This window comes from Rhineura floridana, chromosome 21, assembly GCF_030035675.1.
Source record: "Rhineura floridana isolate rRhiFlo1 chromosome 21, rRhiFlo1.hap2, whole genome shotgun sequence".
NCBI classification, from domain to species: domain Eukaryota; kingdom Metazoa; phylum Chordata; class Lepidosauria; order Squamata; family Rhineuridae; genus Rhineura; species Rhineura floridana.
The window spans coordinates 17040279-17056025 of NC_084500.1; the positions used below are offsets into that span (position 1 = coordinate 17040279).

Sequence of the window (15747 nt, forward strand, 5' to 3'; positions counted from 1 at the left end):
GCGGGCAGGGAAGAGCACAAATTGGTCACACGGGCCAAAGCAAACGCTGGCCCAGTATCTTGACCTGGCGGCTGTGGCACTGCTAGCGAGCCCAGACCCCTTCAGACAAATCCCTAATTGCCCCTCCTGGAAGGAAAGGCAGAAGGGAGCCAGCGCCACCGGCGTCTGTGGCTTCTCCGGGAGGCCAACTGCTTCCTGCAGAAATGCCGCCGCCTTCCCCCGGGGATGGGGTGCTAGTCTTTGCCAAAACAGGATCTCGGGCATGTTGATGCCTCTCGAAGCAGAGGCTCAGGGGCGTGGGGTGAGGGATTCCCTGCCTCAAATAGAGCAGACTTCAACCTCGTCTACACTGGAAGCTCTCAGCTTGCCCCAGCCCAGCTTTGCCGTGGCTTTTTGTGATTGTGCATGGGGTGCCCAACCCAGCAGATGTATTCAAAGGCACTCCTTGGTCGTGGCCAAGACTCAGCATCACATCACACATGGAAAGCACATGGCTTCTCCCTGAGAATCCTGGGAACTGTGGTTTGTTAAGGGTGCTAGGAATTGTAGCTCTGTGGTGGGTAAACTACGGCTCCCAGGATTGTTTGGGGGAAGCAAATGTGCTTTAAATGAAGAGTGCGTACACAGCTTTAATCTTGAAACCACTTCTGGGACTCAACTCTGACCATGGAAGGTCTGTTTTAGCCACCGCAGTCTCTACAATCATTTTTTAAAACAGGATGCATTATTAACAGCGATAGCAAAGCTGTGGCCCTCCAGATGTTGCCAGTGAGGGTCAATAGGAGTTGGGCAGTGGCTGAGGACCCGTTTGTGGCCTTCCAGATGTTACTGGACTCCAGCTCCCATCAGCCGCAGCCAGCATGGCCAATAACCAGGGAAGATGGGAGTTGTAGTTCAGCAACATCTGGAAGGTCACTGGTTTCCCATTCATGGAGTTAGTTGTCCAGCAACATCTGGCCAGCTGCAGGCTCTACACCTCTGCCTAAGAACTGACAAGCTCCATCATGTCAGCCGGTGGAGGTCTTTTTGCTGTTGGCTCCAGATCTAGAGTGACGCATGTTAGGATAGACTGCCCGTTGACATGCAGGCTCCATTTCAGTGGAGATTTTTATCCCAGTCAGTCTCTGTACTGGGTTTCAATGTTTGCATTTGTGTGGGCAATTGGGTTTTTTATGTCCGGTTTTATTGTATTGTGAAATTGCTTTAGGATACTTCATAGATATAATAAATTTGTATTATTGTTCATTATTATCATTATAATATTAAGATATCCTTTGAGAGAGACCTCCCCAACAAATTTGCCTAATCTTGTCCTAAAGCTGTCCGAGGCAGCAATCCAAAAGATTCAATCACTAACTAAGGAGGAAACTCCATTCAACATAGTGACATTTACTGCCAAGTAAACATGCACAGGTTAAGCACGAGGAGGGATCGCAGAGGCCCACAGCTGCCCCCGGGCACAGCCCTCTCACCCCCCACCCCGGCAGAAGGCTTTGTCCCTTGTTATTGGGAACGATCTTGTTAGAGGGCTAAAAATGAGAAAAACAAGCTGTGAAGGTGAAGGGATGATGATACTTTCCCCGGTCCGCTCCTTTGCAGGCTTTGGAGCGGAGAACTCCCACCAGCTGTGAATACCAACTCTGTCTGGTAAAAGGTCACTCCTGCAAAAGCGAGAGGGGAAGAGAGACACTCCCGCTTGCTAGAGAGAGAGGAACAAGACACAAGGCTTGGCAAACGTCAGCGCGCAAGGACCCACACAGATATGTCACTTTTGCTGAGCGTTTTTAAATGCTGCGTTTTAAATCTAAAACGCAGAGAGGTAAAAGTTTTGTTTAATGTGGGCACGCAAGATCTGGCTTCCAGTTTCTTCCGGTTAGATGATTCCCTCACAGGAGTATAGGGAAGGCAAGCAAGCTACAGGAGACGATGGCACCAGCCACAACTGAAATGTAAAGGCTCCCCTGAACCCTATAGAGGGTGCCTGCTGCTTCTCTGCATGATTTCTCCCATCAGGGTCCCTTTATGGACAAGTAAGTCTACCACATCTATGGACGGAGTGATTGGATGGAACCTGCCCGCCACCTTTCTGCATAAAGTACTATTCCACCCTTAAAGCGTATCCCAACCAGCATCTGTTCAAGGCAAGGCAGTTCCACCAATTCTGTCCTCTGAGGAGGTTGTCCATTGTGTCTCTGTTTGAATTACTGTTCTGAGAATGCCCCCTTCCACGCAGGAGCCATTGGAAAGCCAGCAACTGCTGCACAAATCACAGGGTCGGGTTCTTGTAAAGCTATGTGGGGTGAGGCAAGAGTAAAGTATATTTTACAGAGTTCTGGGGGAACCTCACACACACCTCTTGGCAAAACTGGTTCAGACTTTGTTCAATAATCACTGAAATTATGGATCAACGCACAAAGTGAAAAGAGGCTGTCAATTTACTCTGCTTAAACATCACACTGCAAGAAATGACAAAAGAAAATTCAGACAGACGGGATTTACAAAAAAGGGAAAAAAAGCCCACTCAGAACAGTGCTCTTTATTGATGGAAAATTTACAACTTAAGAGAGACCTGTAGAGAACAGAAAATGTACATTTTAAAGGAGATCTGATCATTCAGAAGCATTTGGGACTGATAAATAAGGAAAGCGGGTGGTTTCAAATCGGTATTTAAGAAAAGAAGGGGAAAAGGCAGATCATTTTCATGGCAAAACGTTTTATCATCTGAAGCTTGTCTTTTTACAATCTGGTGTCCCTCCATTTCAATGTCCAAACCTTTTGCTTAGATATTTGCACAAAGGGCCAGGGAGTGGGAGCGGAAGAAACCCAGTTATGACTATTTTTCGCCTTCCTGATCGTTGTCGCGTTGGCGATGTGTTGCACAAGTCGTGTTTGCTCTTCACACAAGTACGTCTATAAAACCCGGGGAGGTGCAGGCCACACCCGCCTTGATTAGCTTCCTTTTGCAAGCTGCTCTGTATCGAGAGTAAACACCACGCTGTGCCCAGGGCTGGAACCAAGTTGGGCAAAGGGTCACCCGGATCCGCAGAGGCTGGAAGGGCAGTATGGGAAGAAACACGGGCAAGGCAACAGGAGTGAGAGGAAGGGGGCAAGGGTCGGGGGGGGACGCCTGCTCCTGAGAACAGAAAACAGGGTCTCTTGGGTGGCAGAACCACACGTTCACCACTCTCGCTGGCCTGCACCGTTTCACGCCGTAGATGAGGAAGGGTGGGCTGCGTGTCTGAATGCCCCCCCTCCCCACATAAAGAAACCACATTCACAGAACGAAAAAGCGTATCAGGGTGAAAACGTTCTATGTGCGTAGGGATTTCTTTATACGGGTTAGGAGATTCCCCACGGCTGTCGAAAAAACGGTACAGGCCTGCACGAGTGATGCTATGTGGTTTGGAACATCCGACAGGTCTTCCGAAGCCAGGCCAAGAGGAATGCAGTTGGAGGAGGAGTGCAGGCGGAGGGGGGGCCACCCGGAATCCCCGTTCTCAGCGGCGCTGAAGAAGCCGCCTCAACAGGTTCCAGAACTACAAAGCAAGGATGGGAGAGGGAGACCCTCTACAGCCTCTTCTTGATGAGCTTTTCCAGCTTCCGGATGCGGGAGGACTCCTGCTCGGGCGTGGGGGCCGCCAGCGAGAGGGGCCCCGCGTTGTCAGCCCCAGAGGGGGGGGCCGGGAGCCTCTGGCGGAACAAATCCAACATGGTGCTTTGCTCACTCCGTTTGAGACCCTGTGGGGCAAGGGGGGGAAGGAAAGGGGAGCGTATGTGCGTGCGTAGATAAGCAATACAGAAAAGAAATCAGCCCAACTGGGCATCGACACTCCTCCTCCCGTGATGAGCACGAGCAGGGCGGTCTCCGACCTGCCCCTCCGTGACTGCACGGGAGCTGCAGAAAGAGATGGGAAGAGAGCAGGCGCCGCTTCTCACCTTCATGTCCAGGATCTTCTGGAAGGTGTCTGTGCTGCAGTCGGCCAGGAGCTTGATGTAGTTGTCCACAAATACCACGGCGGGCTCATGCGGGGCCATCACGACCTGCAGGGAGAGGCGGATGGCCAACGGGTCAGAAGGGAGGGGCCTACGGGAAGACAGCGCCCGATGTCAAGAGGGAGGACCTTCCTCCTCATCAGGGCAGACGCCTCCCATTGCAAGAGCCAAAGCTGTGTTGCGATAACCCATTTAAAACTCCGAGGGACCCCCACAGAGAGATGACAATAATAATAATAAATTTAATTTCTTCCTCGCCTATCTGGCCAATGGCCACTCTAGGCGACTTACAAAATTATTAAAATACAATTAATAAAATACAGTAATACAATAAAAACAATAGATCTACAACAACAATATTAAAACTGGGTAATGGAGATGCCACGGAAGCCACCTGTGGCCTTTATTTCGTCATTATTTCTTACGTTTGCATACTGCATTGCCTCCAAGGAGCTCAAGGTGACATACGTGGTTCTCCCCCATCCTTGTTTTATCCTCTCAACAGCCCTTCGAGGTAGGATGGGCCGAGGAACAGTGACTAGCCCCAGTGAGAGCTTCACGGCTCGGGGTATTTGAACCCGGGCCTCCCAGGTCCTACTCCAATGCTCTAATCATTGCACCACTGTGGGCTTTTTATTTATAGGTGTCTCACAGACTCTTTGCAGCAGCAAAAGGATTAACATCCCTTGCGCACCACCATTCCCCCTTCCCCTACGCCCAGACATAATTGCACCCCACGCAGGCCCGTGCGACACCACACACAAACCAGCCGCTGCCAAACACTCTGCAGTGATCTCATCGGAAACTCCAGAGGAGCGCCACCAGGGGGGAATCTAAACCTGCAGCTCCACAGCCCTGGAACAGTATTCAGGGAGCGAGATCTATGTCAAAAGCAGCCTTGTGGGGAGCGACTGTGGCGATCCGTTAAAGCCAAGCGACAGGCCATCATGTCTGTGCACAAAACCAACCTTTTTTTTGAGGGGGGGGAGGACGGGAAATCTATTGAAGAAATATTTTTTGCCTTATATGTACGTTATCGTTCCCAGAAGGTGTGTGGGTGGCGGAGAGGACGGGAGGCTCAGCAGCCAAGAAAAGATGATTCACCAAACCACCAGCAGTCTGGGGGGGGGGGAGTAGAGAAGGCTGCGTCTGCAAGGTGTGGATGTGACACCCCCCCTCCTAAAAAGTGACACATGCCCCAAGCATCTGAGGTGACCCCTCCTATGCACAACGCTACAGGCACATTCTGGGTCCTGGAGGAAATATTTATCTACTGGAAGCCATTTAGAACAAATTAGGAACGTACAAAGCCGTCTCGGAACAGGCCGGGCAACTGCTCCATCCTAGACCAGCAGCGTCTGCTCTGACCAGCAGTGGCTCTCTGGGTTCAAGGTCTTTTCTATCACCTGATACCTTTTTTTAAAAAAAACTGGAGGTGCTTCTAGGGACTGAACCTGGGACCTTTTGCATGCAAAGCAGGGGCTCTTTTCACTACTGAGGGACCCCCTCTTCCGACAGGCAACCCAAGCGGCGTACAGGTAAGAGAAAGAGCCACGGGGGAAGGCCTAACAAGCAAAACAGGGAGATTTTGTACCAGGGCAGCAGGGAGTCAGACAGAAAGAGAAATCCAAACTGGACATCCTGCCAGCCGGGAAAGGCCATTGCCCTGGGCTCCCCTGGGAGGAGAGGCAGGATAGAAATTCAGTAAATAATGAAACAAAGCGTGACCAGAGGAACAAGCGGAAGGGTTCAAGCATTGAGAGCAGGGGCGGGGAACCTTTTTCAGCCCAAGGGCCGCATTCCCTCCTGGGCAGCCCTGCGGGGGCCACATACTAGTAGCAGGCAAGAGTCAGAAGCAACACATGCAATTTTTACCTTTGTAGAGCAGGCTGGTTCACTCACTCACTCACTCACTCACTCACTCACTCACTCACTCACTCACTCACTCACTCACTCAGAGTTCAAGGAGCCAGGTAAAAACACGCAAGGAAGCTCTGGTTGTGGAGGAGGAGAGTCCCAAAGCCAGACACAGAGGCCTGAAAGATTGCATTTCTCCTTGGGGCTCTTGGGTTTCCGTCCCTGGTTAGAAGGCAACACACTCAAGAGGCACGCTCTGTCAGATTTGCCAGGATGGGGGCCCGCCTGGGCCCTGGTGCCACCATACTGTGGCCGGCCTCCAGCATCAAGAGAGGGCATACAGCATTCGCCGACTCCCCCTCTCCCGAGAATGATCAAGAGCAGCCTCCCGCCCAGGGCGCTTTGCCTTTATATGCCCCTGAGTACCAGTAGCTGGGAATCGCCAAGTGGGGACAGCTGCTGCAGCTGCGCTCCGGCCCTGCTTGTGGGCTTCCCATTGGGGCATCTGGTTGGCCAATGGGAGAACAGGATGCTGGACGGGATGGGCCCCTTTTGGCCTGACCCAGCAGCCAGGCTCTTCTTATGCTCCTGCGGCCTTGACTTTCTGGCAGTTGATCCTCTCCGGGGTTGATGGGGGTGCCATCTCGTCACACCCAAAAGCCAGTTTACCGTATAGAATAACTAAATAACTACATATAAATATATATATAAGGAAGCAGGAAGGTGACCTTGAGGATCATTTCAGCACGGGTCATGCCTTTCACCACAATCTTCGTGTAGCTGGCGGGGGCCTTCCTCACCACCTGGGACCCGATAGAAGGCAAGTCCAGAAGAACCATCTTCAGAGAATGAGTGTCCAGCAGCAACTGCAGCAGATTTAAAGGGTTAGGGTTAGGCTTCGGGCAGTGAAGAGGGCACCCCAACTCACGTGGTCAAGCTCTGTGTTTTGGAGGTGGGAGATGGAATTGAAATCATAAAACGTTTTCCAACATCCTAAACCAGTCTTCCCCATCCTGGCGCCCTCCAGATGTCTTGAACTACAACTCCCACCCACATGGCCAGCAACGTTTGGAAGGCACCACATTGGCTATCACTGCACTTAAAAATATCCCTCCTCCTCTGCTGGCATATGCCAGGAGATCAGAAGCATTGCTTCCACTTACAACCAAGCCATCGTTTCCCGTTACATCTCCATGCAGGGAAACTGCGGCTTCCTTAAACTAGCGAGTGAAAGCAACCCAGGGGCCGAATCTCACTCTAGTTTAGGCAAACCACAGTTCCCCATGTAGATGCAACAGGGGACAGCGGTTTATTTAAGAGCGGAAATGGAAGCTTCTGGTTTCCTGTGTGCCTCTTGCCCAGGTGCTTCAATGCCACTGTCATGGCCCCGTCAGAGGACTCCTCAGATAAGGACGACTCGGGAGTAACAGCAGCAGACCCAGGAGCAGCAGGAGACAAGGAGGAGCCTCCTGAGAATCCAGCTCCTTCTGCCCCTCAGCTGCAGAGCACCCCAGGGACAGCAGAGGCCCTGCAGCCAGACACAGACAGTGAACAGGATACTCCCCCCTCACCTGCAGAACGTAGACAGCAGAAGGTCAGGCAGAAGAGAGGCAGGCCTGTCTCCTTAAGGCCCAAACGCTGAGGGCTCACACCTGCTGTCCATCCTGCTCTTTATAAGGCACACCTTGGCTGCAGCCTGTTGCTGACTGCAACGTCAGGCGTGGCTTTGTGTAGACCTAGTTTCCCTGCAGCATCTCTTTGATTGACCTCCTTGGCAATTGATCCCGGACCTCCACTGACCTCGCTTCTGGACTTCTGACTCGGCAAGTACGCTTCGGATAGGCCTGGCAGATTTACAACCCGACTGCTGGCTAAGGACTTTCCTTCCCTGCCAAAGACCCAGGAATTTCCAGCCCCCCCTGACACTGCTGATGCAGGGTAGAGCTGACAGCCACCCACAACCACCGCCTCACGGTTCGCCCCCTGCTGTGGCTTCATTTTCCTGGATGCAGGAAAACGCCAGCCGGCAAAACAGTCAGTCGCTTCTGCTTACCTGCCAAACCGTATTGTGCTAGCTGCCCGAGGCAATATTTTAAAAATAATACAAGATGCAACGTTCTCTCTCGTTTGTACTGCTCCGCCCGCCAGCCCCTGCCTCCCCCACCTCTTTCAGACCTCGGCTCTCACCTGCTCTGCCCCCACCATGCTGATCGGCTTGCACTTGAAGAGATGGTTGATAAACTTAGGGATGAACGAACTGCAGGGCAAGAAAGGAAAAAAGTAACCTGGCGGGTGCCGCATGTGATTTAAGAATCATCACAAGGGTAATTTCCCCCACCTCTTTTTTAAACTGTTTATCTAACAGACAGACAAAAGGAGAGAAAAAAAATCAAACAGGACATCACGTGGTCCACATTACCCTTTTGGATTTGACAGAGACAAGGGGTGGTTTTGAACTAATGCTGGTGTTGGAGGAGGGCAACTCCATCAAGGCCGCCCCCGCCCCCAGATCTGACGGGGGGGGGGAGTGTTCCCAGCCAGAAAATCGACAAAACTAGCCAGAATCACATAGGCAGATGGAGACCCCCTGAGTGATCACAGCCACAGCATGGCTGGGCGGAGGCGAGCTGAATGCGTCACACAAGAACTGTAATGGCGATAAGGAGTTGTGTTTGTGAGCTTGCTTTTCCCCCTCCTCCCTGCCATTCCTCTTTCCTCGTGTGACGTGTCTTTTAAAATGGCAAACGCCTGAAGACAGGGAACCCTTGCTAGTGATCTCTGTCTGCCTCTCTGACAGCCTTTTTGGCTAAAGGCTAAATAAATTAAGAAGGCTTCTTTTTTCTTTTCTGCCTAGCAAGCCAGTTATCGCTTCTGATACAGGACTGCCTATAAACAGTATGGATGGATAAATAAATAAAGTTTGAAAAAGGAAAGGAGACGGAGTCTTCACTCCCAACAAGGCTTTCTCCCCCCCGCCCAAGATAACATTAAGAGGAAGGAGACTCATCTTCAAATATTAGTCAATTGGCATTTCAGGAACCGAATGCAGAGCTGTAGCCCTAGGCTGGACGTGTCCTCCGTGCTAACAATAAAAATTCTGCTCTCAAAAATACTCTATGCTAAGAAAATCCCACATCTTGTATAAATTATGGGGGGTATTCAATGCTAGTCCTACTCAGAGTTAACCCAATGAAGTTAATAGACATGGGTAACTTAGGTTCATTCATTTTAACGGTCTGTTCTGAGTAACACTTAATGTTGAACACAATCCTATGCAAATTCAGGCAGCCACCAACCTGGACAGCTTTAAAAGATTAGACAAATTCGGGGGTCATAAGGCTATGAGCCACACTTGCTAGATTCTGCTTCCTGAAGCCGTGACCATCAGAAGGAGAGGCCACAGCTATCAGAGCCATAACACAGCTTCATACGTTCCATGCTCAACTTGAGGTTTCAGCCAGGCATTGCCCATACATTTTTAAGCGTCCCTTCTGGAGCCAAGAGGGCTAGAAGCTTACTTTTTCAAAAGGAGTAAAAATTAAAATTTTAAAAAGGTTCCATTCCCAAGCAGCGGAATTCTAGGCCTTTCCGGCCCTCGCTTCAAATTGAAGGCCGCACTTGCTGGGACAGGGGATACCATCTAAGGAACGCTCCCTTCTTTTTCCATCCAAACTGATTCCAGATGCGAAAGTAGGGCAGCAGAGGTTCTCCTCTGTGGCATGGGCTGAGCAGTGAACTCTTTTTTAAAAGAGAAAAAAGAGGCGAGCAGGCTGAGCCAAGCTATTAAAAAACCTGCCCAGCAAGAATGGCACAAGCGTGTGTGTATGTGTGAGTTTAATATATATGGATGGCTTTATTGCTCTGCTAAAGCAACACCTCAGGCGTGGTGACGGTTGGAGCCTGAAGCACTGTAAATTTTTTGCAGAGGCGCACTTTGGAAAGCTGCTGCTGACAACTGATGATTGATCAAGAGAAGGCCCCAGAAGGTTTTTTTTTTTTTTAAAGAGCTCCTGGAGAATTAGGGGGTGAGGGAGAACCACAGAACCCATGAACTGTCCCACGCAAAACAGCTCGAGCGAGCTCCCTGCATCTTTTCCCTGACAAAAAGAAAAGAGGGGCGCAAGTAAAACAAAAAACTTCAAACATGTGGCAGCTAAATGGAGCATCTCTGTTCAGAATTCTACCCCAGCTATTCCAGTTGCCAAGAACCACTAATGGCTACCTTTAGCAAGTGAGCCAGCCTGTAAAATTCATGTGGACTAGGACTTTTCTTTGTAAAAGTTAATTTTTTGCTTCTCCTCTAGGGATGGCCCTTAAGGTTTGGGGGGTGGGAGCAGCTTGCCATCATCCTCCACCTGAGCCGACGACAGTCCCTTCAGTGCAGGCCTGTCCCACATCAAACTGTACTGACATTCCAGGGCTGCACATGCTAACAGCACAACTCTGTGCCTTTTTTTTTCTGCTCGGGAGCAAAGCCCCCCTCGGTTCAACGGGGCTTGCTTCCAGGTAAGCATGTAGAGAGACTCAGCTAAAGAAGCATTAGTCTTTGGTCTCCCGCCCCTGCTCCTACTTTAGTTCTCTGGGGGTCTTGCCGGCGGCACAGCCAGAGACTCACTTGGCAAACTTGATGCAGAACTGCGTGAAGTATTTGCGGGTGGAGGCCAGGTTGTCACGGATGATGGGGACGTTCTGCTTGATGTGGAGAATCACAGAGGTGACGTACGGGCTCTGGTCGCCCACGTGCTCCACATTCTGCCACTGCATCTGCAAAGAGGCATAAGAATTAAAAAAAAGACACGCAGCTTTCAACTCTCTGAAGTTCGAAAAGAATATGAATTAAGAGACAGCAGAGTAAGGAAGAGAGGACCGTCCTTCTGGGCTTTTCACAGTGGCATTCCCCTTTTCGTACCTGTAGGACAAGTCCATCATTGTTATTTTAATCTTGTCTTTTCTCCAAGGAGTTCTGAGAAACATGCCCAGTTTTCTTTCCCTCCTAACCTGTTCTTATACTCACAATGATCCTGTAAGGTAGTTTTAATCTGCTGAGGAGGTGGGGGGGGTAGGCAGAGGAAGAGAGGAGGGAGGGAGAGCACAGCTCAAGGTCACCCAAGTAAACTTTGCGGGTGGGCAGGGATCCATCTGAGCCCTGCTTTAACGTCTCGACATTTTAGCCACAGCACCGGGGTCGTGTTTGCTGGCCGCCAGCAGATGCCCCATTAACACATTTTGATTTTTCTGTATCGGGGTGGGAAAGCTTCCCCGTAGTGGGCGGGGCCAGAGGCAAAAGTGGGCTGAGCAATTCAAGTTTATCTTGCCTTCATACAATAGGTTATGTTCTACTTAACCCTCCCCCCCAAGATCCTTAATCCAGTCCACCAAGGAGCATTATCAGGGTTCAAGAACCCGTCCCAACCAGGAAGGTGCAAAGCAGGGCCAGTGAGGGTTGTGGTCCAGGAGGGAATGCGTCCTAGATAGAATCCTGAGGGCCAAAGGGAGCTGCCTTTGGCCCCCAGGACGGAGGCTTCCCCATTGCTGTTGGATATGTTCTGACATTTTGTACATCTCCAACATCCATTTTACGGCACTTTGAACCCTTTATAGCTTTTCTAGGGGCTGAGCGACTTGACCCCCCAGAGGATCCCCCCCAACTCGACGGGTACCTTGCTCATGGCGGTGAGCGCTGGGTCGCAGGCCGCATCCAAGTCCTGAACCAGATGCTGGATGCTGTTTGAAATCACGCTAGAAACAGGAACAAGAAAATGAAATGGAGATGGACTGCCTTCAAGTTGATTCCGACTTACAATGACTCTATAAATAGGGTTTTCATGTTATTGCTCGCTCATTTGATATCTTTCTTCATTAAAAAAACATTATCCAGAGACTTGTAAAATAATAAAACTAAGATAAGACCTCTGAGGCAGAGACCAGCTGGGTGATCTCAGGGTTGAGGGAGAATGGTTCAAGCCCCTCACGCTGCAGCCTGCGCTCGGCCATTTGAGGCTGCGAAAGGGACGGACTTAAGGCTGAAGGGCATTGGAGTCCAGCAACATCTGGAGGACAAAATCTGGTTAAGAATTCCCCACACGCAGAATGCTAGCAGGTTCAGGGAAAAGAGCCCAGCCTTTTCCCCGATACCCGAGTTTTCTAGGTAGAGAAAAGAATCGTCTGCGGTGGTACACCCTGACCCAGATTGATCACCTCTAGAAGCGGAGTGGGAGGGGAGATGTGTGGTCTTCCAGATGGTGCTGGACTCCAACGCCCATCACCCTTGACCACTCTCCGTGGCAGCTAGGGAGGGCACCAGGTTCCTTAACCTGCTCTAGACTTAAGACGGAAGGGGTTTTTCTTGGCAGTGGGTCCACGTTCTATGTAACTTCTTTTACCCCTTAACCCTTTTTATTCCTTTCCTCTGAACCCTTGGATGCTATGACAACCCCATAAACTAACACAATCCTTCATGCTGATACACAGACACACGTCGAAAATGCTGCCCGTTTAATACATCTGCAAAAGAAGCCTTTGAAAACCAACTTCAATGCAAATTGTGTGTCTTTGTGTAAATGCGTTTTGGTTAGGATGCATTTTTACTTACTTACTTACAGAATCACAGGAATAGCAGAGTTGGAAGGGGCCTGCAAGGCCCTAGAGTCCACCCCCCTGCTCAGTACAGGAATCTTTACCGTGATAGCTTTTAAAAGGGGTTTAGATGCTGTAAATGTTTTGGAACCTTTGGAGCTGCTTTTGAAAATTTTAAATGGCATTCCTTTAACTGTTAGATGTTTGCCACCCTGGGCTCCCTTTAGGAGAAACGGTGGGATAGAAATTTAATAAATAAATATCCTCTTTGGTCTCCTTTGGGAGGAAGAGCTGGATATAAAAAATGCTTTATTAAATTTATATCCCGCCCTTCCACCTAAAAGGAGCCCAAATAAATATTTAATTGTTATGTTTGTATTCCACCTTTTCCTCCAAGGAGCTCAAGGTGGTGTCCCTCTCCCCGTTTTGTGCTAACAACAACCCTGTGGGGTAGGTTAGGCAGAGAGCAGGTGACTGGACCAAGGTCACCCAGTTAGAGCTTCATGGCCGAGTGGGGATTTGAACCCAGGTCCCAGTCCGACACTCCAACCTCTACACCACACCTTTTTGTGTGATGAGCAACCTACAACTTCAGTAACAAAAAGGAAAGATGTTTGTAAGCCAGTCTGAACGGCGTTGACCAGCTCTGTGAGAAAAACAAGTGCAATGCGCCACTCGGCTGCCTAACTTGTTTTTTTTCCCCCCACCATCACTCAGGATAAAACCCCCAACAATCTTCCAGGGCATAATCTGCCGTTTAATTTACAAATTAAAATCATCAAGCTTTCCTCAGGAACTGCCCAAATAACTTCCTGACAGAGCTGTCAACTCACACCAAAGCGGTCTGCCACCTCACGCATGTCCACCTCTTCGTAACATTTCCCCTCACACACACGCGCACAAAAACCCTCCCAGCCTGTCAAGGCTCACACATCCAGTTGTAAATGGTGCATTAAAAGCCGTCACCGTTAATGGAAACATCCGCTCTGGGCTGCTTCCATTTTCTTTGGCGTTCCTGGCATGTGAGGCAAATGTCACCTCGTCTGACAGGCCTGTCAGAGGAAAGGCCTGAAAAACCGTGGCGTGAAAAAGACGACGCGGGCTTTCGTGTTAAGGCATAACAGAAATGTTCCGTGATTTTTTAAAAACTGTACATCGCCACAATGTTTTTATTAAAAACTGTACATTGCCACAATATTTTTATTAAAAATTGTACACAATATTTTTATGAGCTGGCAAACGAGGAATATTTTGATAAATGAAAGTAAAATGGGGAGGGGAGTTTCATGGGCAGCTTGAGTCAATGGGTGGGGCTCGCTGCCCTCTGCCTAGTGCGGCGGGATTAGTTCCATCGCATCACCGCTGTGGGGCGCCGGGCCTGTTGAGATGGCCGCCGTGAAGAAAATGAGGGGCAAAGAGGGTGACCGCTAGGGGGAGGGCCTTTTTGGTAGTGGGACCTGTTATAGAACAGCCTTGCCAGGGAGTCTCGCCTGGCGCCACCTTTGTGATCTTTCCGCCATCAGGTGAAGATCTTTCTGTTCATCCAAGCTTTGTAAATAACTCATGTGGTCTGGGCCTCCCAGTTAAAAATATGAGGTTTTTCATCATAGAGGTGTTGTGTCCTGGTTTTTTCCTTTTCTTTTTTGGTGTTTATTTAGTTTTTATTTTATCGTTCTCTTCCTTTTAACTATTAACATTTTATTTGATTGATCGGTTGGTTGGTTGGTTGATTGATTGACCATAAGCCACCCAGAGACCTTGGTGTTATAGGGTTGCATAAACTTGCGGAAAATAAATGTGAAAAAAATGTAAAAATGAAGAGAGAAAAATGGAAGGGCAGTCCATGACACCCTCTGTACTTCCCACAGTCATGCAAGCAGATCAAATCCAAAGCATCTTGGGAGAACGATCAAAGCATAAAAACTTAAGAAGATCCCTGCGGGGTAGGCCAGTGGCCCATCTAGTCCTGCGTCCTGTTCTCACGGTGGCCCAATGGGAAGCCCACAAGAGCACCTCTCCCCTCCTGCAGTTTCCAGCAACTGGTAGCACAGCAGCAGTAGCGAAATGAAAATAAAAATCAGCTAACCCATCTCACCCAGCTAACCCTTTTAAAAGCAAGCATATTTACTTATTTATTATAAGATTTCATAAACTGCCTTTCAGGACACATTGGCATCACAGAATAGTGAGACCGTGTACATAACTTTTTTAAAAAAAATCTGGGATGTGTAGTCCAAAGCAACTGCAGGGCGACCAGTTGGCAAAGGCTGGTCAAGACACAGCAATTAAGCAGACTGAAATAAGAATGTCTTGAAAGAGTTCTGTTAGGGGGGAAAAAACACATGATTGGGACCATATGAATTTCTTGGGGGCAATGTTCCACTCACTCAAGGGGCCCCAACCGAAAAGGCCCTGTCTTTACCGAGATATAGGACAAAAAGGTAGGTGTGGAGATAATTCACCAACCATTTACAGCTTATAGACAACACCGATTCCTTTACCCAGCCTGCTGTATGGCAGAGATTATCTCTTTGAAAAGCATTCATAGTTATCCCCCCCATGCCCACAGCGCCCCAGAAAATATAAAAAAACCTCAAGCATCCAAACGTACATGCTGAAGGTATCCATCTCTCCCATCAGATTGATCCGTTCCACGAGGCTGGCGTCCACTTTCTCTTTGAGCTTCTCTTCGAGCTGTTGAGGAAGTTTGGGAAAGGGGGGTGAGACGTTCCTCTTAAAATTCAACGAATCCCAAGGCAATTTGCATCCAAAAAGATTCCCTAGCTCCCCGGCCCTGGTATCCTAGAGATGTGAAGGCCTGGAAAAAAAAACAGATCTTGTTTTTTTGGGGGGGGGGCAGGGGAGACTTTTCCCCATTTGTTCCCAATTTTTCAGGAAAAACGGGGAGGGGGATTTCCCCTCCCCCAATCCTTTTCTGGTTTATTTCAGGCCTTCCCATCTCTACGCTGCCTGCAGGCAACCTCTCGACGTTTTACCTGTTGGGTTGTCGCCAAGCAGTACTCTGCAGTGCTCAGGATGCTGCAGACAAGACAGAGTTCTTCCACGGTGAACTTGGCCACCTCTGAGCCCTCTTTCTCTTTTAAGAGGCTGCTGATGGTCAGCCCGCCGCCGCCACCAGTAGTCCTGCAGGGAGGCAAGAGGAAAGCGACACGCCGACTGACCACACCGCTGCGTTTGCTGGCCCAAAGCGGCCTTGGCATGCGGTTCCCTGGGATAGTCCCATCGCTACAGCCAAGGGGTGCAAACGAGAGAAACCTAAGGAGAGCTCTGCGGCAGGATCAGGCCAGTGGCCCATCTAGG

At 49.7% G+C, this 15747-nt stretch overlaps 1 protein-coding gene across 1 annotated transcript in view; it reads right to left on the reverse strand.

The window, feature by feature from the left end:
* Positions 1-2521: 2521 nt before the first annotated feature.
* Positions 2522-15747, reverse strand: part of VPS53 (VPS53 subunit of GARP complex) — a 40305-nt gene continuing 27079 nt past the window's right edge. Inside the window, exons 15-22 of the mRNA XM_061604958.1 lie at positions 15423-15570; positions 15038-15120; positions 11511-11589; positions 10466-10614; positions 8038-8107; positions 6579-6716; positions 3937-4041; positions 2522-3738 (exon numbers count right to left, since the gene is read on the reverse strand). Coding sequence (XP_061460942.1) covers positions 3568-3738; positions 3937-4041; positions 6579-6716; positions 8038-8107; positions 10466-10614; positions 11511-11589; positions 15038-15120; positions 15423-15570 — 943 coding nt within the window. The 3' untranslated portion in view covers positions 2522-3567. The remainder of the gene's footprint in view (positions 3739-3936; positions 4042-6578; positions 6717-8037; positions 8108-10465; positions 10615-11510; positions 11590-15037; positions 15121-15422; positions 15571-15747) is intronic.